This window comes from Augochlora pura, chromosome 6 (genome assembly GCF_028453695.1).
Source record: "Augochlora pura isolate Apur16 chromosome 6, APUR_v2.2.1, whole genome shotgun sequence".
Taxonomy (NCBI): Eukaryota; Metazoa; Arthropoda; class Insecta; order Hymenoptera; family Halictidae; genus Augochlora; species Augochlora pura.
Genome location: NC_135777.1, coordinates 8,225,306 through 8,252,836, shown reverse-complemented (window position 1 = coordinate 8,252,836; position 27,531 = coordinate 8,225,306). Strand labels below are relative to the sequence as shown.

At 35.8% G+C, this 27,531-nt stretch overlaps 1 protein-coding gene across 9 annotated transcripts in view; it reads left to right on the top strand.

Annotated features, from left to right (window-relative positions):
* Oatp26f (Organic anion transporting polypeptide 26F) overlaps positions 1–27,531 on the top strand; it is a 107,350-nt gene that overhangs the window by 53,466 nt on the left and 26,353 nt on the right. For 8 of the 9 annotated variants that reach the window (XM_078182088.1, XM_078182089.1, XM_078182082.1 and 5 more), the window contains 4 exons: positions 9,738–9,906; positions 13,170–13,308; positions 14,890–15,064; positions 15,336–15,438. In XM_078182088.1, coding sequence (XP_078038214.1) covers positions 9,738–9,906; positions 13,170–13,308; positions 14,890–15,064; positions 15,336–15,438 — 586 coding nt within the window. The remainder of the gene's footprint in view (positions 1–9,737; positions 9,907–13,169; positions 13,309–14,889; positions 15,065–15,335; positions 15,439–27,531) is intronic. The other variant, XM_078182090.1, reaches the window with a different exon arrangement.

Sequence of the window (27,531 nt, the reverse complement as noted above, 5' to 3'; positions counted from 1 at the left end):
CGAACTTCTCATATTTTATATTGAAAGTTCTGATCCAACTATAATTTTTACTTTAACAAGAACTTTCAGGAATGTATTTTAAAAAAGTACTACGGACCAAGTTTAAACGGAATCTGTTAAAAAAGTTAAAAAATTTTCCTATCTCTTCTTGTAATTCGCATTAGTTAGTAAACTACAAAGTTTATCTACTTATGATAAATTAAGTAAATCAAATTCGGAACAGTGAAAAGGTTAAATGAAGTTTCTTATTAATTAATTTGATGTTGCAGAATTTTTGAAGTTTATATTCGGCTCCTAATGTGGTAAGAATATTGTTACGTACGGAGATTTTCTCCCGACGTTTTTCTTTCTTTCTTGAAGGCATACGCTAGATAACGTAAGCGGTGAAAGCGGTCCTTTCATTCAAAAATAGAATATCTAATTCGCCGTATAGGCGCGAGTTCAATAAGGGTCATACATCCCCGATTCTCGGTACCATCTGCCGTGTGATCTGGGTCACGTAGGTCCGGTCCCCACTACCAAATCTTCTAGTTTAGCTGCGTATAAAAAGGCTAAGATTTTTCTTCTCTTCGGGCAGTTTCAAGTCAAATCGCGACGCGAGACATAGCAAGATCGAGCCGAGTTCTCCTTCGAGCAATAGTTAACCCCCGCCGACTTGGTGCGAAAACCAGGGAGCGTGTCTTAGGACCAGCGCGAATCTTACACTACACTTACGCACTTATAATAGACTGAAGTTGTTAGATTATATTAGTTTTTATTTTCAATTCAGTGTACAAGTTTATTTCATTCCATCTCCCAGTTCGAGTCAGTTGTTGGTAACAATCTCACAAAGATACACCTTTACCGCTCGAGGTGTATCTACTAATATTTCTTTTGAAGTTACGAGGCAAAATTAGAGTCAATCCTAAACCCCATTACCCAATCATGTGGCGACCCGGTGATGAAATAGGCACCGGCCAGTCCACGAAACCAACCTCCTATCTGGGTGGCGATCCGGTGATGAAAGAGGCACCGGCCAGTCCACGTAATTTCCTTCTAGGCGGCGACCCGTTGATGAAAGAGGCAACGGCCAGTCCGTGAACCAAACCTATCCTCCAGGTGGCGACCCGGTGATGAAAGAGGCACCGGCCAGTCCGTGAACTATCCCTACACCTAGGTGGCGACCCGTTGATGAAATAGGCAACGGCCAGTCCACGCAATTTCCTCCTAAGGCGGCGACCCGTTGATGAAATAGGCAACGGCCAGTCCGTGAAACACATCCTACAAGGTGGCGACCCGGTGATGAAATAGGCATCGACCAGTCCACGAATTCCTCCCAAATTTCCGCACAAACTCATTTACCTCCGGCCATGTGTGCAGTGGCCCTCGGCTCGTAACAATATTAATGTACTATTATGGGTATTTCATGGAAGCCTGGGGGAACATGTTTTGATAAATAAACTAATTTCTACTTGTTACAATTATTAAATAATCCATTAAATTTCTATTCATCTTCGATATTTTACAATTAATACAGACAATTTTTATTTTACATAAAAATATTAAGCGTCTCTCAATAGAAAAGATCATAAAAATAATATTTTTTCTCGATGATCTATAAAGTACTTATGCAAATAATCCAAACAAAACAAGGGAATAGTCCTCAATGTTTAAAACCCCTCTTTATTTATTTGCTTATTATAAATAAAATTTAATGGAAAAAAATAATAATAGATTATTCAATTGAAAGTAACAAGCTCTCTCTATCTTGATTGTGAAATGACTTCAGCACTAATTATAAATTCAGCTTAGTTGCCTTGGTGTTACACCTCCCTTAAAAATATACGTCTGATTAGCTTAACTTTTCTTGAAGAAGGTAAAATCTGTTACGAAATTCTTGTAAAATTATTTCTAGAACAATTCTCGACATTAATATGGAATTTTTGTTGTTGAAACCTGTAGATTTAATCATATACAATATTTGTATACAATTAAATCCAACGAGGATAAATCAAGTTATTTTTGAAAAATAGATCTGTTCGCCAATTACAAAAGGATGGATGTACATATTTCGTTTCATTCTGAACATATTTCATTTAATAGATTGATAGTTAAGCCAATCTTGAAGAAATCTGTTCTTCACGCTAACGTTTCTCTTTTTATCTAAATAAATAATAATAACTGAACAATAAATCTTATTTCATTATTAATGAATCTAAAATGACAGAATTCGTAGTTGGCAGTAAATGCTTTAAATAATTTTATGGAGAGAGTATACAAGGGTTTAGAAAAACATCGTAACTATTTTTGTTATGTTATGTAAATTAGTCCATAGACAGTCTTAAAAAAATTACAACACAAGATATCGGTTAAATGAAATAAAATGAATCTCTTTTGAAATAAACTGTACATTATTTATGCACAAATTAATGAATCGTTAAAAGATTATAAACGTTCTTAGGTCGAGAATTAATTAGTTTAAAAGTTATAATTTTTGTCCTGAAACATCTATATGCTAGAGCCACCGATAAAAAACGGCAAACATAAAAGCGCGAACGTTGTTGCAATCCGGAATCTGTCAAAACGCGGCGGTTCGTTAAAGCAAATCCGCATGCTACGCGTAAATAAATCAAAAGGGTAAACTAATTGAATGACATCTCCCCCTGGCGCGGACCCGGGAACGTAAATCTATTAAACACTTCTTTCTCACGAATGTTCATAGGCACAGGCTAATCGCTTCTGAATTGAATAGCAGGTCTCGGTGCGTCCGTTTGCCAATGCAACAAATAACTGTTAATAGGGCGTCGAGTCACACAAAAAGTTTCGCGCCGCGTTCCAAAAAGAAGAGTTCGCCTTTTCAACGTTCGCGGATGAGAATGTTCCTCGACTCGGATATCGGCTTATGTTGTTGGACAAATACATGGGCCCGCGACTGAAAGAGAGGAATAAAAAGTTTCGCATTCCGTTCATCAGAACTCGCACTTCATTCGCGTGCGGACAATGCTCGGTGAATGACGGCTGAAATGAAAATTTCACTCAATTTTTTCTTGATTCGATTTACAGGGAGCGCTAAAATCCGGAGCCACTTCCGATTTTCTGTTCAAACGTTATGGTAAAACTGACTTTTATTGGAGGAAAATATCGTCTATATATTTGACAATGCTGTAGACAATGTTGATTTAATTAATGAAAAATGAAACTTTTTAAATCGCCGTTTAATGAATGATAAAATAAATCCAACATTATGATGATTAAATAATGACGTCATTGATTTTTTAGCAATTGTTGCACATGTTTATTATACCATATTTCGTTTATCATATCCTACTTGAGTTATCGTATTCAGCCATTCATTTTAATCCCTTAGCTTACAATGACGCCTCAGAGGCGTCGTAAGTCTATCGGGCCAAATATGAAAAAGTCGCCTTAGAGGCGTCGTAAGGTTACCGGGCCAAACATAAACCAGACTTTGGGCCCGCACAGTTGGAAATCAAGTCGTAAGGCAAGGGGTTAATCATTATTACTAACATCGTTAATTTATTAACACCATTTTTATGCTGCTATAAATTCACATTTTTGAGATTGAATTTATGACAATTTTTGCATTTCGCATATAATAATGATTAATATAAAAGTTTCATACGTGTAGTTCAGTCACTAATGAATCATTATACTGTTCTCGAAAGTTTTCATTTTCATTGGTTTCTGCTTCACACATGCAATGATTACTCACGCTAAACGTATAATGGCTTTCTTTTATCAATTTTACCGTCAAAAAATAATTATAGAATTATGCGAACAGTTCGATTATGGATTAGAGTAAATAGTGAAAAGTCGAGTAATTCACAAAATTTGTACCTAACTTGACTATCAACTATACGTCATGCAATACGGAAACTATAGCCCCTGGCCATTGCTTATTCATTCGATAATATTCTTAAAATAACACGTGTTTCTCGTTCATCAAGAAACGGTCGAAAAATTCTCTATCAACAGCTTATTGACAAGCATATAAATTGTGATTATCAACAGGTCGATGGCCGGCATTCTCAATACACTATGAAATTGGAGTTTGACTATTGAGATTTTGAGAATTCGAACCCTTAATCTCTTTTTGACATATGAATAGAGTTTTAATTGAGGAATATCTTTAAATTAATATTATAAATATTCTTTAATGATTAGATTAGAAATTTTTATTTATAATTGTTCATTATTAAAAAGTTATAGAAGGAATAAACGTTTGAGTAGAATTCCACTTTCTCTTACAGAATTTTTGATCTATGTGTACGTGGTTGTTGATCCGGGCTTGAAGGACCAAGATATGTGTACGCGATTGGTACAATGCCGTAGTGATACAGAGAACAAGCTTGCTTGCTTCTATTTACACTTTATTTACAACACTGTACAGGTATAATATTTGCGATTTCTGAATGTGTTTGAATGCGTTATGTCGAGTTACAATTTCGCTCTTAGTTATGAATGCGTCATGTATGAATGTTACTTTTGATCTTAGTTATGAATGCGTCATGTATGGATGTTTCTTTCGTTCTTAGTATGAATGCGTTATGTGTGAATGTTACGTTCGTTCTGTCTTTCGTCCATCGTGTTCTGTCTGTTGTCACCTCGGTTTTTTGTTGATTGGTGGAGGGTAGTTTTTGGTGGAGGAAATGAAGCGTTTTTGATTGGAGGTGGGTGTGTCGGAAGGAACTTGGTTCCGTTTGAAAGTTCTGGTTTGTGTCGTCTTCTTTGTTACAGTAAAATTTATGAATGGTCCGCGCCACGGTACTGTGGGTCTGTCACACGTGTTGACAGTTCGTCGAGTCGATTTGAGTTTCGTTAAGTACGGTAGTCGTAAAGTGATTTCTTTCGTATAATTTTTTACCTATTGTTGGTCTATTCGCATGTTTATGACTTAATGATTAAAGGGATGGTTAGGCACTTTCGACCTTCGGTGTTGCCGTCGCAACAATCTATGTACTACAATAAATTATGTAGACAAAATTTATAGTATCTTGCTCAGAGAGCTCGATTACTTCTTGTATTTTACTTATTACAACATAGTAAATTATAAAATAAAGTACAAGTTTTATGAATATAAAAACAAACTATTAAAAATACCCTCTACGGCAGACTATGCATTACTATCTTAATATCAGAAACAAGAGAACAAATTTTGCACTAATTTTTAATTATTTATACAATTACAGATCTTTACGATAACAATTGCTGGATTCCGAGACTTGGGCCCATTTTAGCACAGGGTTACAGTCTTCGCAATTAAATTATAATTGTCTAGTCATCACTGTAATATTAATATCTGTTTAGGGGTTATGTGGAATAAAACACTCGTGTAGAGTAAAACTTATGTAAATAATTATATTTAGAGGAAGATAGAAAAAAGGTGTGGTGGAAGAAATATGTATATCGATAGGCGCACGATACGAAGAGCACGGACTGCACAGAAGAACTGGTAAGCTGATCTTAAAAAGTAAGTGATCTTAAAGAATATAATGCATCAATTGTATTGTCATTAAGTCTGGAACGTAGTTTTGTGCAAAAATTGCTAGCTGTCGGAAACGCTCTTTCAGCTTCTATGCTAGTTGGCGGTATTGTTAGCAATGAACGATATACTTTTTCCAAATAAGTCGATTTCTCATCGGATGGTTTTTGATATTTTCGATTTCTGTATTGTATTTTAATTTCCTGATATCTTTTTAGTTATCGCCAAATCTAATTTTTCTTCAAGAGATAATTCCTTTTCACCATCTACATTAGTGTCATCATCATCTTCGATAACTGTATCAAATTCTTCTGAATGTGGATAGCTGTGTGGGTAAAAAGTTTTAAGAAAATTGACTAAAAACTTGATTAAAGAATCGATTAGTCTCTTCTTTTCTTTTTCAGTTTCATTTTTAAAATCATTATAATTATGTAGTACCGCAAGACCTCTTCTATTTCAGTATGCCTTGCTTCTGTACGATTTTTCAGTGTAATATATAATTCTTCAGATCGTGATGTATGCTGTTTTTTTAGTGACTGCAACGTGAAATTTATTGTTGCATTAACTGTTAATAAATTAGAATCTCTCCGACATAATACCTTTACATCCAGTTTAATTGGAAGTAGAGCTGATACAGTTCTAGATATTATGTCGAATTCACTATCAGAAAAATTAATTTGCAGGTTTAAGTCGATAATTGTTTTTTAGAGTGGATTTTTCAGTTTCAAAAATCGTTCCATCATTACGAGTAAACTGTTCCAACGTGTTTTAGAATCCAATATTAACATATATTCTGTTTTATTTTCAGTTAGTATATATTTCTGTAATAAGGCATTTTTTGTAAGGGAATGTTTAAAAATCTTAACAATTTTCCGAATTTTATTAATTACAGAAAGCAATTCTTGATGACTTAATATTTCATCCCCATTAGCAATATCTTCTTCAACAATGGCATTATCAGTATCATGTTCACTCTCTTCAAAGTCGGAATCAGAAGTTTCTATATCCACAGTATTTGGGTTCTTTTGTTCTTTATTATTCGGTATAATACGTCAATTACTTCTAATTGAATTCCGTGAGCATAGCACAATTGCTGATTTGCACCAATCAACTTTCCAACCTTTTTCATAACAGCTGCTCCATTTGTGGTTATGGATACAATATCTTCTTTCAGGGATAATCCATGTTTTTCTAATTTAGATTTAACCACTTCCACACAGTTTTCGCCTGACATACTTCCCGAGACATGTGTAAGTCCAAAATTCCAAATTCTTTTTTCTGTATGAATATTTATATTTAAATAGCGTCTATTTCTTAGGTTTGTCCATTCATCAAATGTATGACTAAATTTTTTACCATTTTCTTTTAATTGTATCAACTCATGTTTCAAAGATTTGCGAACACCGTTACTGTAGTTTATAACCGTTTATCTTATAGTGTTGATCCAAGTTGGTAGATTTTTAAAACCTTTGGCGGTTAGTGATTTTGTACTTCCTCCCTTTGTACTGTCTCCATTCACCTTAATTTTTTTACGTTGTGCCACCATATTCTTTTCATCATATAAATAATGAATCCAAACCGAAGTATTATCAACAGATTTTTTTATGTTCTTTAAAGTTATTCTTATTCATTATAAATTATGTGTTATAAATAAATCTGAAAAATATTTTGAACCCAAAATATGATATGCAAATATAATGTGGATAACAAACTTACCAAATTAAAAAATATCGAAAATTTTCGAATATTGCGTTTTTTCTTCACAATTACAACCTTGTTTTGACAGATACGAATATCAAACAACGAATTCTGCGCACGTCCTCGATCGTCCGATTGTCTCTTGAAAAACATTTGAGGCGCATCCAGTGTCACGTAAAAAATCACGGAGTAAGTAATAATAAAAAAGGAACTGCTGAACCGTGATTCAAAACACTCGTTTATTATGAATTTATAAAATCAGACACCAGATGCTTTGCACGCTTTCGATACAACTGGTAGGCGCGTGGGTTAGAACTCAATGTGTCGCTTCGGGTGTGGTCCTATTTATCCTATTTTCTTGCATGAAAGATGCCCGGAAACTTATGACTAATTGGCTTATGACTAAGGCGTGAAAATTTCGGCGTTCGGTCTTGCTATTGCTTACTCTGAGTTGGCTGAATACTTATGACTAATACTCGGTTAAGGTCTAGTGACTAACCCTATGCTGATTGCTTATGAGTAATAGGGCGGAAAATTTTTGTAGTTACACCAGCAGCGTCCATGCGCTTCTCGCTGCCTCAACAGTAGCGCGGAGATATTTAATACAAGTTCAACACAGACAATTAAAAAATTTTCTAGTAAATACCGAAATGCTGGTATTTAAACCTGTGAATACTAGTATTATGAAATTGTGAAATGGCGCGAGATACCGGTATTCGGTATCCCGGTATATTGGTATTGCAATCCTTAGTGCCTAACATACATACAGGGTGACCCGTAATTATACAAACACCGGGAAATGGGGGGTTCCTGAGGCCATTTCAAGTAATCTTTTCCTTTGGCGAAATGCAATCCGCGGTTTTATTAACGAGTTATTAATGAATAAAGAAGGAAAAGGTTACTTGCAATGGCCTAAGGAACCCCCCATTCCCCGGTGCCTGTATAATTACGGATCACCCTGTATAGATATACCTGGACCCAAATAAAAGTTCCGTACTCTGGATGTGAAGGTTTTCACAAAATACAGATATTCGTCGTGCTGCTTAACAATATCTGGTTTTTGCCGCTCGAAGTGCACCGACTTAAAAAATTATGATTGTATCGTCGAAACCTCTCCAACGTGGAGAAATTCCGTATTTCAAAATTCCTTGGGATGTGAGGCTGGTAGGGACAAAATTAATAAATAATTAATACAGAATTGAGCCGAAATGAATTGATTGATTTATTGGCTCATTGGGGAAAAAGCCTTGCGGCATAAAAAAAAACCATAAAAAAGAAAGAAACAAAGATTTACAAAAATCTTTACATTACGCGATGAAGGTATGACCGTTGTTACATTGTTTATGTTTCGTACGTTGTATTGATTGTTTTTAGTATGTATGTATTGATATATGATTGACGGATATCGTGGTCCGTTGTGATTGACTCCGAGGAAATCGTATGTGTATTGTTATTGTGTTTGGCGGATCTAGTGGTCCGTTGGTTCGACTTGGATTGACTCCGAGGGAACCCTTTGTGTATATACGGTTATGTATGTTAGTATGGATGTACGTGTAGATGTATGTATGATTGTAGTTATGACTACAAATGATGTGAGTCGATATAATATTATTCACACTACACTACACTAATAACCGCGATCCGATTCACTATACGAGGGTTTTCGCTCAACCTTGTCCAGAGAAAATCTCACGCGTGACTCGACTGAATGACCGTCTCGAACTGTGTCGAACTGTGTTCTGTTTTTCCCGTACAAAGAACTGAGAATTTATTACCGACTTCCTTCGCTTTCCTTTCTGAAGGACTCGGGAAAATCCGGTGCCGAAAAGTCGACCGGATGTTTAATTTAAGGCCCGCACGTGTCCATCTGGGGACCGACTCGCGCTAGCTACGGACAAAAGGGGTCCTGTGGTGACCGCGTCCCTGGTCTAGGTGTATTCTCGGGACCTCCGCTTCGAACACTTAACGTGGTTAACAAAGAAGGACAATCTTCGGCGCGGACAGATTTACGTTCGCGGTCGAACAATGAGGCTAACTAACAATCCTTATATTTTATAACTTCTTGCAAGTCCCTGCGGTGAAACAGATATCAGCTTGTCTACAAGTAACCTTACTGTGGGTTATGGTGGTGAAATAAACGTCGGCTCGTCCGTAATTCTTCAAATCTTACATCCCCTCGTGGATCCTGACGGTGAAACAAACGTCAGCTCGTCTAAAACTAACAAAATTCTTACATTACCAACAACAAAACGAATCCTCGGTCACGCACGACTGCTTTAGCCTTCGGCTAGTAACATTATGATATATATAGGAAATAAGTAAATATATTTTATATTATTTTAAACATAGAGAATAATTGTATCATATTTCGTTATAGATTCCAAAGATTAATGGTTACAGTAGTGGAACCGGTTACTTATTAACAATTTCAAGCTTATTTCTCTATTTAAATATTTATCTTTGTGTTTATCGAATAAACAGAATAAAATAATCATCATCTGATTGAACACAAAAAATAATTTAGTTTTATTACAGCTTGTTTTCTCTTTGCTTGCAGGAATTGTAGTGAACGGTTTCGTGAATGTTGTCATTACAACAATCGAGAGGAGGTTTGGCTTGAGATCATCGCAAACTGGGCTTATTGCTGGAGGATACGATATAGCTAGCTTCCTTCTACTTGTTCCAGTGAGCTATCTAGGAGGACGCTCAAAAGCTTCAAAGCCGCGGTAAATAGTCGCTTGGTCACAACACACAGATTATTAATACATTCATATTATTATACCTTGTGTAATAGGTCCGTGAACTCGTTTTAAGATCCTCTATCATGATAAGGAAGCAAAAACAGACCGATCCATTTAAAAAAAATGAAGGTGACCTTCAAATGTCCGAAGTACCTCCACCTGCAAAAAAACTATTATCGCCACCGGATGGCCCCCTTCATACTGTGCAATTTTGTTTCAGCAAATATTTATGTGAAACTTATTGTTTCGAAGATGTTTGAGGTGGCAATAGTTATTACTCTATAAATTACATAAAGCAATAACGAACTATGAGTTTTATTTGAAACAATAACTTTAATGAAATAATTCGTGCACATTTATTAATGATACTAAAAAAGTAATGCATTTTCATCATTTCAAGTTTTTAAGATTTTTAAAATGTTCCTGAAAAACTGGAGGAATGTATGGTAGCAAACACATAATATCTTTATGTTTTTCTCTCGATACAAAACGTGGAATTCAGGAGCATCTAAAGAAGTTTTATAGAACATTTTATATGGTTCATTTTTCACGAATCTTGTCCATTGTATTCGCAGCCAAGAGACAGATTCGCCCGCGGTATTTTTTCCTCTTCTTGTTGTTCACTCTTCTAGTGATTTCGTTGAAATAAAATCCGTCTGCGTTTTATCGAAAATGTATTTCTTCTTCTACACTTTTCTATCAGTTCATAATAGTGCTCAGGGTTGTATAAGTAATTTGCTTTTTTAATTTTCATTTCTATCAACCCAAAACCACGGTCAGTCGGTAGAAAGGACCAAGTTATGTTTATATAATTTCCTTTTTTTGACTTAGACCACTTTCATAATTAACACTGAACGAATTCCATATAATGTTGAAATTACAACCACCATCTAACGGTTCATTTTTGACGATATCGTAAAAATTACATTAAATAAATTTAGTTTAAAATAATGTGGTGTAAAATAACTGATAAACTCATTTTTTTAAAATTTTGACTTAGACCACTTTCATAATTATGGACACATATACAGGCTGTCCCAAGAATATCTTATAAATCGGAAATGGGGGTATCTGAGGTTATTTGAAGTAACTTTTTCCTTAGTGAGAATGCAATTCGAGATTGTGTTTACGAGTCATTGACGAAAAACGCTGTCCGAGATAAACTGGCGCAAGTTTGCATCAGTCAAGCTTGCCTTTCATTGGACAATGTCTTTCCTCAATATCTTGTAAATAAAACCGAGGATTGCATTTCGTTAAAGAAAAAGTTATTTTAAATGACCGCACGGACTTCTCATTTCCAGGTTGCGAGTGACTTGGGACTCTCTGTACAGGGTGATCCGTAATTATGGAAACATTGGCAAATGGGGGGCTCCTGAGGCCATTTCAAGTAACCTTTCCATTTGCCGGAATGCAATCCGCGGCTTTGATAACGAAAAAAAAGATTTTAGAAATGTTCTATTAATTTCAAAAATTTTACAAATATTATTAACGAAAAACTCACCCACTCAGTTGTAAATGTTGTAATCCAGAAGTTGTAATCCACCTATGTAAAACGACACAGATTACACTAACGTTCACTTTCACTGCTCTATTATTCCACACTGATCACGAATTATGCCTCTGAGGTGGATAGCGGGAATAAATAATTATTCTTTTTACCATACTCGATTTATTAACACGGAGTTTTCTTTATTGCGGAGCGTACACACGAGACTTCTATACGCGGAGACCGACGCCGAGACAAAAGAGCGAGACGCCTGGGCGACGAACAGAAAAAGATCGCTCGCCGACCGTCATTTCTCGACCGTGTCTAATACAATTGCACCGTTGGTAATCGTGAACGAACAGTTGCTACACCTCCATGGAAGCATTGCACAAACACCCAAAATATCTTATACTGTTGTCGCGGCGCGTACATTTTAGAAAACGGCGACGTTGCAGAGATGAAATCTGGAACGAAACTGGCGCTGTGCACGAAGATCTTCACGCAGACTATGTCGATCATCATAACAGCGCCGACTTTGGTTTAAAAAAATCTGAGATGCTCTGACGAAAAACAGCACTTCCAAACAGCAACACGGTGTAAGGATTTTTCGACGAAAGCCAGACTGGTACGCCGGCAGAATGGTCGACAGTGAAAGTCATTAAACACGGAATAACTGAGACAGATGTTTAGAGTGTTTTGGAACATCGAAAACCTGTGCGGGCGAAAGATCTTTCACAGACAATGAGAGAAAACACTGTGAGGGTGAAAATTACGGAATCTCCTTCCTACAGAAATTTGGCCACACAGGCTACAGATGTCCTATACAGTCCCTAAGCAATGATCCCAAGGTCACTTGAAGCTGACTCATTTTAAACATCTGCAGCCCTTGCAACAGTGAAAGTGAACGTTAATGTAATCTGTGCCGTTTTACATACATGGATTACAACATTTACAACTGAATGGGTGAGTTTTTCATTAATAATATTTGTGAAACTTTTGAAATTAATAGGACATTTCTAAAATCCTTGTTCGTTACTTCGAACGCGGCTCAAAGCCAGAGCACAGCCCTCTCCCTCCGTCGCGCCCCGGAGTGAGGTAGGCTTCAGTCAGCTGGCTCGCGCGAGTATCAACAGGTTAAAAACTCGCGCCCACCCAACTTTATTCATTAATAACTCGTTAACAAAGCCGCGGGTTGCATTTCGGTAAACGAAAAGGTTACTTGAAATGACTTCAGGAAGCCCTCATTTCCTGAAGTATGTATAATTTTGGTACAACCTGTATATTATGTTTCACTTCAAATAAAACACGTAATTATTTTCTCTAATTGTCATGTGATTACGTACATATTAATAATTTACGAATTTTTGATGTTAATAACTAACTGCGTAAATAAGATACTAAAAACGATAATTAAGTAGGTAACCTGTTTTATATAGAACACCTTATGTATCAGTCACGTTTAGTGCTCGATGCTGTTACTGTTAATTGAAATAGAGGAAGTTTAGAAGTTATTTATATTATAAAACCTTGATTGTATTATTTACGAAATCAAGTTTAAAGTGGAATATTCAGTAATTACTAATAATTGAAAATAAAATATAAAGCACCATTTCTCGCAATGTGAGTTCGACAAAATAAAATTTAACTTTGTTTAATCTTAAAAAAAACTTTGTTAAATCTTACGGTTGATCACGCCACTCAGAGAACTCAACTTTAGAAAGATGTCGTGATACTTTTTCTTATGGTGACATTTGTTCTATAGGTACATAGGCGTAGGAGTTCTAGTCTTAGGTATAGGAAGTTTGCTATTCGCGTCTCCTCATTACCTTGCTGGGCCATATAGAGGGGGTCAACAGTCGGATAGCATATGTCAAAGGGTGACGAATACGTCGTCTCGTACTGTAAGTTACATTGCATATTCTTAGAATGGATTTTATGCAAATTAAAAATTGTCTAGGTTAATTTTAAAAACAGATTATGAAAATGTGTTTCCTCTTCTCATAATTTGAATAAGTTGAAAATAATTGAACGATATCTTTAAGTTCATCTAACGTTTTTTACTGTTTGTGTTTGGCCAATAAATTCTTATCATAAATGTATAAAATCACCAGTATTGCGTTTCATCAGTTGCTAACATCTTTGCGATAAATCATAAAAACAAATTAATGGACGGCGCATCATCTTTATCTACAATAACAAATTTTTCTTTTCTTATAGATAACACCTACACAGTTTTCTCATAAACGCATAAAATCCGCAGTCTAGTAATTATTCCAAACAAAGCCTCTAGTATCTAGATTATTAACTCTCAAATATATTTATTTATCAATGTTTAAACCGTATAATTTATCTAGCAAATACGGGATATATGTTATATCTTCAATATTAAGTATTATTACTATTAGTTGCTAAATATTGTCTAGGTCCGAATAAAGCTGACATTATTTGACAAATATTATTAAAACCAAAAATAAGAGCTTTTTCATAAGAAAAATAAAGCAGAACTGTTGTTAAATCTTTGTAATATGCATTGATACTTGCACTCTAAAACGTTCAACGAAAGTTTTCCGTTACATGACTTGAATAAATGCATGTTTAATTGTTCAAGAAGATTGAAGTACTTCTGCACTATCTCTACTGTGTGTTTTCTTTCTATAAACATTTTAGATGACAAAAATTTGGTGGCGCGAGTATTATTTTAAAAATAACAATTATTGAAATTGTAAAGAAACGCACAGTTCTTCTGTAATACATTTATGTCATACAAACGATGAAAGATTGTTAACTTGATTTATATTGCTTAAAAAATAATAATGGGTGCTAGTGCACGCATTATTGAGATCATAAATTGACTCTGATTACACATATTAGTACAGTAGCTTCTGAAAAATAATTTAATTTAATGGCACATAATTTACAAAAAAATTACTTAAAATCTATTATTATTTCGATTCCATTGTTTTAATTAAAAATTAAACTCAAAATTCGAATCGTCTAAAACTAATTATATGAATTTTTATTGTTATATCTACGTCAGAAAGATATTAAAATGAATTACATAAATTTTTACTATAATGATTACGTCAAAGAAATACTAAAATTAATTATATAAATTTATATCATTATGATTATATCAAGGCAACACTGTATTATGCAAATTGTATTTCTTATTTATTTATGCAAACTGTGTTGATTGCTTATATTGACCTTAGATAAAAAAAGCTACAAAAAGAAAACAGAGCATCATCGTAACTTTCACGCGCATTTTATTAAATGAGTTAAATGAGTTGAATGAGTTAAATGAGTTAAATAAGTTAAATGATCAGTGTACCGTCAAAAAGGTTGGCGTTTCAATACTTTCAAAATTGAACTTACGCTGTTTCGTGTAATTATATTTATAACTGGATCGATTTCAGCGCACAAGCATATCGTACGCCAAGTATTTTCATTGACCCTGTTGCTTGTATATTTTTGGCGTCCAGGTGTCCTGCAGTGGATCCGCGGGTCAAGCAGATCAGGAGCCTTACAGTGGTTTGTACTTAAGTATCTTCCTCGTGGCGCAATTACTGCACGGCGCGGGTTCTGCTCCTTTTTACACGCTCGGAGTTACATACCTCGATGAAAATGTATCGAAAAAGATGTCATCCGTGTATCTAGGTAAGAAACGTGCTGATGAGTCTTGTTCTTCGCTGAAGTTCAGCGAAATTTTTCATCGGTGAACGAGCTGCATCTGCTCCTGACCGCCTTTATGAGATGTCTGGCTAAATTGATGTTTGTTCTTGTCTATTGAAGATTAAGTTCTGGTTTTACATTCAAGATGATGTTTTACTCTAAAACTCTAAATAAAAATTGTATTTAAAGAGAGAATGAATTAAAAAGAGTCAGATTTTGAGAAAATATTTTTGAAAAAGAATATTCTTCTGCCTAGGTATTTTTTACACGATGGCTATAATAGGACCCGCGATGGGCTACGTAGTCGGTGGTGAATTGCTGAAGCTATACACGGATTTCGTCACCGTGGATCCGTCAAAGTAAGTTTTCATTTACACTGAATGAACAATAAATAATGCTAAATCTTCATAAATTTTAACAACTTTTCTCTGAACGATACTCGATTTTGTCGAGTTTAAAACTGTTTAACCGCTTACCGTACCATTATCTTTACTGAGTGGCACCGATTAAAACTTTTTCGATTATGAAAAACAGACGCCGAATTTCAATACAAAATAAAAATATATAATTATCTGTATTACCTCTAAGAAACGTAAGCTCGTTGAAAATGTCTCTCCTCTTTAATCACTTTAATGAGTTGTATGAAATATAAAAAAATTCTTACATTTTTCTAATGTCTATGCAAATTTTCTATTTGATGTAGTCGGTATTGTCCAAAATGCTTAAAATGCGCAGTCTAGTAATAATTTTATTGAGGAAGTATTTGTATTTATTGTGTGTCTATACATGTATACATATATGTATTTAAATGCTCGAAAGAATAAATGCTGAAAAGAACGGAATAACATTATTACACAATTCATTACTAGCAATATATACGTCACGAATATTACATTTTTGTATACATGTACGAAAATTTGTCTAAAAATGACTTGTAGTTAATTTTCACATTTAACATCTTAGATGAACCGCGAAATTCAAAAGTCTGATTTTAGTTTTGACAATTTTTAATTGTATATTGTTTTTCTGTTCTTAAACGGTTTGTTAAGTTGTTCTATGATTACAAAAGTATAAATAACGTAGTTTTTAATAAGATCTTCTTTCTCAATAAAGGATGTTCGATAATCATTTTTTAAATAATACTTTCACATTATATTAATTCAAGAAATGTCTGAAATTACGTGTAAAATTGTTGGGACCTTTTTAATAATTTTCTAAGAAATTCTCAATTATTGATTATTGATTTGAAAAGTCTTTTAGAAAACTGTCAGTAAAGTGATAAGTTTGAAATCATGGTCTTTGGTTTAAACTTTAAATTTTTTAAAGTGGCGATCGGTCTTACGCCGCTATCCGAATTCCAAGGACTTCTCTCGAAGTTCAAGATTCTTAAACGCTTCGATTGACACTCAAAGCAAACCGAGTTTCTGCACTATTGAATTATTGAAGTCCAAGTGCTCGCATTGAAGTGTGTCAGGCATTGATTGGAGCGAACGCGAACCTGTAGAGGGAAAGAAGCGATAAGACGCAGCAGAAGAATATTGGAATCGGTTTCCTCGTTAACGTTTCGGAGACGAGAAGCCATTAATTAAGCATCTCGAACACGGTTATGACGCGTTCAATAACTTTTTCCGCCGTCCTCCGTGGCGTTTTGTGTTTTTTCCTCGGGTGTAAAGCGTCCTTTCAAGGCTGTGAAATGGCGAAAATAGATTATGAAAATCTGATACACTTTGTACAGGCTGTCTCAGCCGTTAAATCGATTTCACCCGGTTGTCATATGCCAAGCGTTTAATAGCAGATCTAGCTAGACCAGAAAATTTGTAATGTTCCTTATTTTTCTATAGAAATGAGAAACTAGAAATTCCAAAGATAACACGTAGCTATTGTTACTAGATTGCGGATTTTTATGGAAAATAAAAGCTATATGCATTAATTGCATGATACGAAGGATATAAACATTAATTATTTTTATTAATAATTTTAACGAGTTAGAAGAAATGTAACAGTAATTGTAAATTTGTAAGATGTATTCGATGATTTATATTTGAATTATAAATACGTATACGTTCATAAGAAATTAATTGCTGGTATTTCTCTATTTATTAACTAATTAAACTATTTATTTTTGCTATTTCATCAAATTATTAAACTATTTATTTTCGCTACTTTATTGAAAAATCGAGCTATTTATCCATGTGTTTGTTTCATACATTCATTTATCGGCTTACCGCTGTAAAATTTTGTATGTCTGTAAATATTTATTTAAAATATAATGATATAAACTAGGAATAGAAAATGCAGAACAGTAAAAGCATTCAAAAAAGGATTTTTATTAAAATTATTGAAAAAAGAATGAAAAAAAATGATCATGCAGCTGCTGCATCTTGCAATTAATATAAATGATTCTTCTCATAATTAAGAAGTGTATTTATGAATAAAGGATAATCGTGCTTTTGCATTCAAAAATATCGCAGACTGTAAGTACTTCACCTATGACAAAAACAGGTGAGATACAAGAGAAGGATGACATTAAAAGAATTTCTACACAAAGCTATGTTAATTTGCTACGATTAATGAAAAATCAAGTATCCTTTTATTTCACTATCATTTCCTGCAATTGATGTGAATAATTTTTATTTTACATAAACATCTGAAATTCAGTTAGCATTATAAGTTTATAAAAAAGTACATTTCAATGTTAATTAAATCGATGTGTTTAATATTAGCATTACTAGTACCAATAAAGTTACAGGTTTAGAAATTTTTCATCTACAATTGAATTACGACAAATTGTTTTGTTTGGACATATCGTAACAAACATTGTCAGAAATCTGAATAAATATAGTTACATTCCTAAAGTAATGTTTAAGTTGTATAGAAAATAGGGAAAACCCATTTTGGGTTTAACCATGAGATAAGCTTCGAAGCTCATCTTAAAACTCATTTGAACTATATTACACCACATACAAAAATTATAAATCACTCTACTAACTACAGGATAAGCTAACTAAGTTAACACTTTATCAACCGGTAGCTTATAAATCGACTTTTCCCCTAAGCGTTTGCTTGTGAAACGGGTGGATACGGCAACCAATAAATTTAAATCTATTATTGAAATAAAAGTGTTAGATTTTACCACTGCAAGCTCCAATATTATAAAATTTTGTAAATATTAGATACCTTTCGAGATTAATAAAATAAATAAAATAATAAAATAAATATTATTTAATGATAATATTGTTACGTGGACGTCTGCGTAGTCGCGGCATTATACAAAAAAAACACTCTCTCGTATATTAACAATGAACAATAATCTTTATTTCGAGAGGAGGGACTCGTGCCACGTCCACTCTCATCGAAGTCTGTCAACCGATTCTCTTCTATTCCTGTTATATCGTCGTTACCAAAACGACGCTGCAACCAACATCATTCAACTTAATGTATCGATATCCAAACTGATATCGATAATCTCGACCCATATTCGTAACAATATTATAAAAGTATAAAAACGATAGTAAATTTATATTATAGAAATGTTTATGGCCGAATGTTTGGTCGCTAAAGTGTTAATTAAGCTTTGCTTAAATAAGAAGATTGAAACACAAGTCTTTAGTATATATTTAATAAATAGAAAAATTTTCAAATTCAACAGTATTGTAGGGATTTTCCACAACAAAGGATTAACCACAGTTACTTTAACAAAATATTTAATAACAGAAAAGGGGAAAACAAGATAATGAAATAAAATACAGTCTTTACACACAAGTCTCTCACAAACATCTCACGCTTCGTCTTAGCTCTTTCAACGCTTCACGCAACTGGGAAAACTTTTCTACCCTCACGACACTCTTGCTTTCTTAAAACTCACTCATACATGACCACATTCAATCACCGATTCGTAGGCACGTGCACTCTCATTTCGAGGAATAGTCACACAGTCCAAACACTCTTCGTTCACACCTCACTCGATCCGACTATCGCATAACCCAAACGCGCTTATCTCATACCTCACAGTATCGAGGAATAAAGTGCCAAAAAATTGGAAATACAAATCAAAAGCAGTAGTCACAAATCAATAAGACTGTAAAACCGTGCGTCCATCGCTAAATATTTCATCCCATTCGTTATGATCGCGTTCAGCGTACCAAACGGAATAGTATCGCGGTTAATTTGATGATTTTCGAGTAAGATGCAAGAATAAAGTCTGAATTCGCAGTTTCTGGAACTGGCATTGACGTCGGGATAGCAGGAAGGGAAGTACACGAGAGTGACGCCCGATTTGCACATCACCGGATGTCAGATATTCCATTCGAAACACATGCGTTTCCGCGTGTACCTGTTCTACGCTCCACGGTGTTTGCCTTGGCGTGTGGACTCCACAATTGCGTGCTGCGCATTGTTGGACGGATCGGTGCAAACAACCGATAAATTCTGACGAGAATTTAATAAAGTTGCCGTGAGGCCTTGCTGAACGTTCCAATGGCAGCCGCGGAACTGTACGCGGGTTGAGGGCGCTCTCCCCCTGTTAAGGCGCACGACGCCCGGAAAAAACGGGAAATGCGTTTACAGTGGCAACGAGAGGCGACACATTCCGATTGTGTACGGCCATCGCGCGCCATTCCTCATCGGTATTCGACGACTATGTGCTCTTTGCACCAAAGAACGGTGTGTAATGAACGTAGACTGCTTCCGAGGCGTTGACCGATTACGGCGGTTTCTCTCGTGATTACGGATTTTCATTGATCCTCGCTATCCTTTCAATTAATTTTATCCCCCTCGTTCTTTTTTTAACGCGCCGCTGCGGGTCCAGGAGAATTCTTTGATGTCGGACCAGTCGGATTTGCATGAAAGAAAAAATGATAACTAGACTGCGGAGTTTATGGATTTCGAGCAGTTTTGAACAATAGAGTCCGATTTAGTAGAATGTGTAGAACAATTATGAGATTTGTGCATTTTTGAAATATTACAATTATTTTTATCCAAAAAGCAACTTCTTTTTAATTGATAAATAATTTTTGGGGAATTTTAATAAAGATCTGCAGTCTGTATAATGTATAAGTTGGTACTACGCAAATTGTCATGTTTGAGACTATCGTTTAAGATTTTCTTGTAATTTTAATAATTTATTTTAGGTTAGATTCTGGAATTTTATATAATTATTATTCGTCATACATTATTTTAAAAAATTGTGAAGTAAGTAATTTTAATAAAATTTTAGACATTCTCAATCTATTTATAATGTATTTCAATTTTTCATAAAGAGAACGATGTAATTTATTTCTCAAAACTTTTAATTTCTTATTCGGTTAAAATTAAATAGATTAGTGAAAATTGCACTATTTTTTTACAGATCCGACAGAATTCTTCCTTAAAAAGTTTTGAAATTAAAAAATTTTAATGAACATCCAAGAACCGACTTCTTTATCAGCTTACTACTACCATAGCTAATGCATTACGTTTCAATTAATCGAGTATTCGTGGAAATCATAAAAATTAAATGTCAAATATCTCCACAAATAATAAGTAAATTGAATATCTTCATACAAAGTAAAAACGTCGTACTTCAATTCCACAAAACAACAGTCAAATAGAATTGCGTTCCATCTTTTGATAGAAAATAATGTAACGACATTTTTTTTCTCTGATCGCAATTGACACATTTCCACATAAATGCGTGAAGTTCTTTTCAAATATAAAGTCGAACAAACATTTTACAATTTACTATTATGGACGTCTCTTTAATGTCACAATATATGTTATAATTAGACTAGACTTTTATGCAAAATAAATATCATCTACACTATTTGTTAAACAACAAAAATGCAACAAGGATCTACTTCATCTTGGAGATATCGCAATAAAATAATAACGATGCAACAATATTGTTCCGTCTCGGAACAACAATTCAGATAAAAAATATTCGACACAAAGGCTCTGCTAGTGCAGGAAATGTTAAAACCATAAATCCATCGGACGACCGACCGACCGATCGACCACCACACGGGCCTACAAGCGCCCTTCGACCAATTGATCGTGATTGGTTCCTTACCGGAGCACCAAAATCGTATAAATATACGGCATTTTTTAGAAATCAACAGTACAGTACAGTTTTAGAAGCAGTCAGACGAACAGTCAGGAGTGAGAGGAACGCAGGAAGGAAACAAGGGTGATCGGCAGTGACGCAGCGACGATCAAGCAGCAACCAAGGGAAACAACCACCAAGGACAACGAAGAACAAGGCATCGCTACCACCAATCAATCCAGCATCCGAGCCGTCACAGCCGAAACATTTCCCATTTCGAATAGTATTGAACCTTTAATAAATTGTTAAACCAACAACACCTCGTTGATTCCTCAATCATCACAACACACGCGCCTTCGAGTGATCTGCGACAATTGCGTACGCGGACTCGACGCAACATTTGGTCCTTCGAGCCGGATTTACGATTGATATCGTAAATCCAACCCAACATCCACGAAGCAGCCGTCGGAACAGTGGACTGACAGAATCGCAAGGAAATCAACGAGGAAATCCACCGGACCCAGCAGCCGGAGACATCCACGAATCAGCCGAACGGATACAGCAGCCGAACGGACACAGCAGCCGTCGGAACAGTGGACTCAAAAAATCGCAAGGAAATCTACCGGACCCAGCAGCCGGAGACATCCACGAAGCAGCCGAACGGACACAGCAGCCGTCGGAACAGTGGACAACCACGCAACAGCCTTACGGACATCCTCAGAAGGAGTGCAGCCGTACGGACATTCGCAGAAGGAGCAGCAAAACATCGCAACATTGCAGCTTGGGGTGAGTCAGTGGTCACAATCCTTTCAAACAACCATCCCTAGTAAGCTCAACCAAAATAACTAGCCAAATCAATACTGCTCAATTCAAATCTTTAATGACGAAACGCAAGGTATGCAAGGGACAAGTTACACGACTAAGAAACGCTTTAGAATCACCGGGAGATAAGAACGAGAATGAACTCATGACTTACAAAGAAAAATTAAAACAGGTGGTACGGGACTACGAAAACGTACAATTAGAAATAGAACTACTAGACGAACAGACGGACTATTGGAACGAACGCGAAGAGTTCGAAACAAATTGCGGAGACGTTGCACGATTGATCGGTATCGGTTTAATTGCCCAACGAAACACTCAAACGAATAATAATAATAGGACATTGCAGTCACCTAACAATACGGTAAGTGGACAGACAAATTCGCTCCTTCCGAGGATTCAAATCAAACCGTTCGATGGTAACCCATTAGAATGGCGAGAATTTTATAATACCTTCGAGTCACTCGTACACAATAATGAGAACATACCCACGGTCGAGAAATTTCAATTTTTAAAAAATTCGCTACGGGGCGAAATAACTACAGTAATTACCGGATTAGAAGCCACGGAAGAAGAATATTACGTAGCTTGGGAATTATTAAAAAGGAAATGCGATAGGCCACGACAAATAGTAAATGAGCATTCAAAGGTATTGCTAGAATCACACGAAAATCATACGCCGAGTCACAATACATTATTACATATCGAAACAAACACACAATCTGAGGACACACAAATAGACGCAATTGATAACAATAAAGAGGGAATACCAAGAACACTCTCCGTAATGCATAACGCGGAAATTCCTTTAGGTACTACGAAAACAAAGTTAATCGACAATTGCGGACAGGAACACATTTGTCGTGCATTACTAGATGGGGGAACACAAACACATTTCATAGCACCAGGGTTAGCTGACGAATTAAAATTAAGAAAAGATAAAGGCAATTTAGCATGTGAGAACTTAGCTGAAACTCAAACCGTTACGAGGCAGATCGTGAAAACAACGACAAAATCGACCGACAATTCTTTCAATGTAGCGGAAAATTTCTTTGCATTAGAACGCATAACGGGTACACTACCCGCGCGCCGGTTCGACTCTGCAACAATTAATATCCCGGCAGGTATTGAGCTCGCCGATCCCGACCTTTACGTACCAGGGGACGTCGACGTACCATTAAGAAACACATTTTACGAGGTTTTAGAAAGCGAAAAACATTTCACTGAGACAACTATACACGAAGAACACCTCCTAAAAACCTTCGTAGCAAATAGAGTCAACACAATACAAAATAATACAAACGCTTATAGTTCGGCCCACGTGCCCACCAAGGAAAACCCTGCAGACTTTATTTCGCGCGGTCAATCGCCAAGCCAATTTCTAGACAATCACATTTGGCTTAACGGCCCCTCATGGCTATCGGATAATGAGAATACCTGGCCAACGATTAATTTCAATACGACGGACGATATACCTGAAAAACGGACGACCGTGACTTTAACGACCAAACTGAAGACCGACGACTTATTATTAAGATACTCATCAATTACAAGATTAAATAGAGTCATTGCACACACATTAAGATTTATAAATTATACAAGGAAAAAACACAAATTAGTGGAGGAATTAGCCAACGAACGAATTAGCAACGCACACCTACGCACTTTGAAACTTGTTTAAGCTCATGAATTCGCGTCCGAGATACGCGATTTAAACAAAGGCGGAAAACCCCGCAAAGAAAGTCGCGTATTAAGTTTAAATCCTTTTATCGACCCATCGGGTTTACTACGGGTAGGTGGTAGATTAAAAAACACTCCCATACCATATTCGCAAAAACATCAAATATTACTACCTAAAAATCATCATGTTACGAAACTTATAATACAAAATGAGCATTTAAGAAACTACCACTCCGGCGCACTAGCAACATTAAATGCGGTGAGACAGCGGTACTGGCCGATTGATGGCAAAAGCACCACGCGAAGAACAATTTGACAATGCGTGACATATACTAAAGCAAGGCCTAAGATACCTAATTATCATAGCCAACCGTCCAAAGTAGCGCATCACCGGGACACGAGCATTGGAGACCATCGATGTCGATTAATGTGGATCGTTTTGGATAAAGGAAAGGAAGCTGCGCAATCATAACAAAGCGCGGAATTTTAAAAAATATATTTAGTAACAACGTCACAAATTTGTTAGCACTTAAGCTGCAATCAGACAAATACAAATATAGTAGAAACGAGATTAAGCAGTGAGGGAATAAAATATAAAGCATGTATACAGACACTACTGACGAACGAACATTGAGATTGGAGCATTTCTAAATTCCCACCATCTAACTCCTTTATCATCGCATCCAAACAACCTAATAGCTTTAACATTTCCTTTTGGTGAACCACTGACCACTATACCGAGTATGTTGATCGCAAGTCTCTCATCGGGGGGAGTATGTTCCGTCTCGGAACAACAATTCAGATAAAAAATATTCGACACAAAGGCTCTGCTAGTGCAGGAAATGTTAAAACCATAAATCGGTCGAAGCCGCTCCTCTTCGGAAATTCCATCGGACGACCGACCGACCGATCGACCACCACACGGGCCTACAAGTGCCCTTCGACCAATTGATCGTGATTGGTTCCTTACCGGAGCACCAAAATCGTATAAATATACGGCATTTTTTAGAAATCAACAGTACAGTATAGTTTTAGAAGCAGTCAGACGAACAGTCAGGAGTGAGAGGAACGCAGGAAGGAAACAAGGGTGATCGGCAGTGACGCAGCGACGATCAAGCAGCACCAAGGGAAACAACCACCAAGGACAACGAAGAACAAGGCATCGCTACCACCAATCAATCCAGCATCCAAGCCGTCACAGCCGAAACATTTCCCATTTCGAATAGTATTGAACCTTTAATAAATTGTTAAACCAACAACACCTCATTGATTCCTCGATCATCACAACACACGCGCCTTCGAGTGATTTGCGGCAATTGCGTACGCGGACTCGACGCAACAAATATTCTTAGTTTTCTGATCGCTTCAGGAGTCAGTATTTCGTAAATCCATTTTTTTGCCATAAATGCACTAGATTCGCAGTATAATAAGGATTGTTGGCAAAAGGAATATAATATGGGTCGCCTTAATTAATTAATTAAAAAAGTTTCATTAAATTCAATGATCAATAAACTGCATCTCCTCTTCGTAAGTTATAATATAATACCTTGAAACAAAACTGGGCAAGGTATTTGAATGGAGTAGAAGAATTTGTAAGGTTCGAAGCACGCTTCTAAAACCTTCAGACCCTCAGTAAAGAGCTTGCTCTTCAGAGAAAGAGAGAACGAAAGATGAGTTGAAAATATCCCGAAGGACCATTAGAGCGTATAATGGGTTGCGATTAATAGTGCATGTAACCCGGTGGTCGCGGAGTACACGCATGTTCGCCCTATGGGGAGAATGTCAAGCGGTGAACCAATGTTTGACGATGACGCCGATGTTACCCTTCAAAACTGTCACTTCATCCCCCGACACTTAGAGCACAATCAAGTTCCATTTGTCTACTCGTCTCCCCGCGGAACTCCCCCAGCCCTTTCGTTGAGTCACTCTGCCACAATGCACGTGAGAATCGAATTAATCGTCGGTCGACTGTCGACTACCTGTCTCTCTTTTTCTTTTTTCATTCATCTATATACATATTTTCATCAGAAATTCACGTATAACTTAAATTTTTAAAAACGTTGTAGGCATTTTGATATGAATTTAATAAAAATAGAAACATTATAAATATTCAAGGTGCCGATAAAATTAATTTTCCGATGATCTATCCAACTTAAATTAAACTGTTAGAGTATATAAATTATATTAAATATATAGTACGAACGCAGCCGGTATTTCTGCAAAGTACCTTATGTACATTAATTACGGAATGTCGGTAATAGGACAGTAAGTGAAAAAGAAGTGTTAAGATTTATACTTTCTTTATAATACTCCATGATTTTTATCATAAAAAACACTGTTTTAGTCAACTAAAAGCTAACTACTTAAAGTTATGACCATTTTCATCAGTAAGCAAAACGTGTTATTCGCGGCAACCATACAACTAGCACTTTTTAAAAATTATTTCAGAATCTGAAATGAACTAATAAGATATGAAAATGAAAAATATATAGCAGCAATGAAAACAGGGAAAATGGGAAATAGGGATGCAGACTGTACGAACAAGAAAAAGAAAGTCAGGAATGCTTTCAGAAAGCAGAGAAAAGGATCAGAACCAAAGGAAATGTACAGTCACGAACAAAAAGAATGTAAACTGTAATGTGAAGAAAAGAAAATTCAATTGCAGAAGAAAGAGGCGGAGAAATTAAGAAAAATAAAAGATAAAGGACAAGTTTAGAAGTATATTAACAAAGACAAAAAGAAAAGGATAAGAGTTATAAAAAGAATAAAACTAGAAATTTGGAAAAATATTTCATTGAACTAATTGAAGGCGAAGGGAGATACGAACCAATAGAAGAGAACGCAAATAAATCAGAAGATATCGTTAGAGAGTGCGAGTGCAGGGTGCGGTTAGATTCTATGATACGATGCTTCAACGTAGTTGCGAACTGTTATGCCGTGAAGGAGGAAAGGATGTAAGGTCCCTCGAGACAACACCCTTCTTCTTCGTAACAATGTGGAGTTTATTAGAATAGGTCACAAACAGAGTTCACAAGAAAGTAACTTCACCAGTTTTCTGATCTGCACGAGGCTGGCGCGAATTTAAGAGTGGACCCATTTTGAGTTCCGACCCCTTTTATGTATTCTTATCGGATGGACTTGGGCCTTGCCGCATTGGTCATAGGCCACGTAAGTCTATGACCAATAGTTCAAGGTATGAAATTTGGGCAAAACAGGGCTGATTCATCCTGTTTTGCTCGGTACCTTATCTTAGGGGTGATGCAGCATAACACCGCCTCCCTTATGATTAAATCCTAATTCTTAATTAGTTTAAAATTAAGAATTTTCTTCTAGATTACCGGTTCAAGTAATACTTTAGTAAAGTAGGAGGGTCTCCTTTAATTTCTGAATGTGTCGGTGATGTTTCATGTGTTGTTGCAGAAGTTGATGGCTGTTGAAAGTGTACTGTATATTGTGTTTGTGGAGATGTGTTTACACTCTGAGTACCTCCATTATTGAAACAATTATAATAATTACAAGGTGTGACGCATAATCTAAAAATTTTCCAGGCTTTGATTTTGTATAACAAGTAGAATACTGCAAGTAGACAAATGGCTCCTCCAATCATTCGTAATATGGTCCACATTGTTTCGTTCCTACTGGTAGAGCGGACATGGGAAGCAATTAAGTGGGCTTCTTTAGTTATTTCATCTAACGGGTTTGCAAGATTTGAGAGGTCATTTACATTTTTCATTTCTTACATTTAACATCTTAGTATAATAATATTTAATATTTTGTGCTTTCTCTTAAAGCTATTACGTTGCCTACGTACTAATTGCACCTCTTTTTCCTATTTGCTTTTTTTCCAGCTTGGCTTATCCTACTTTATCTTCCTGCTCTTTGGTCGTTGTCAAAATTTTATTTTATCCTAAGGTCGCAAGTGAGATCATTT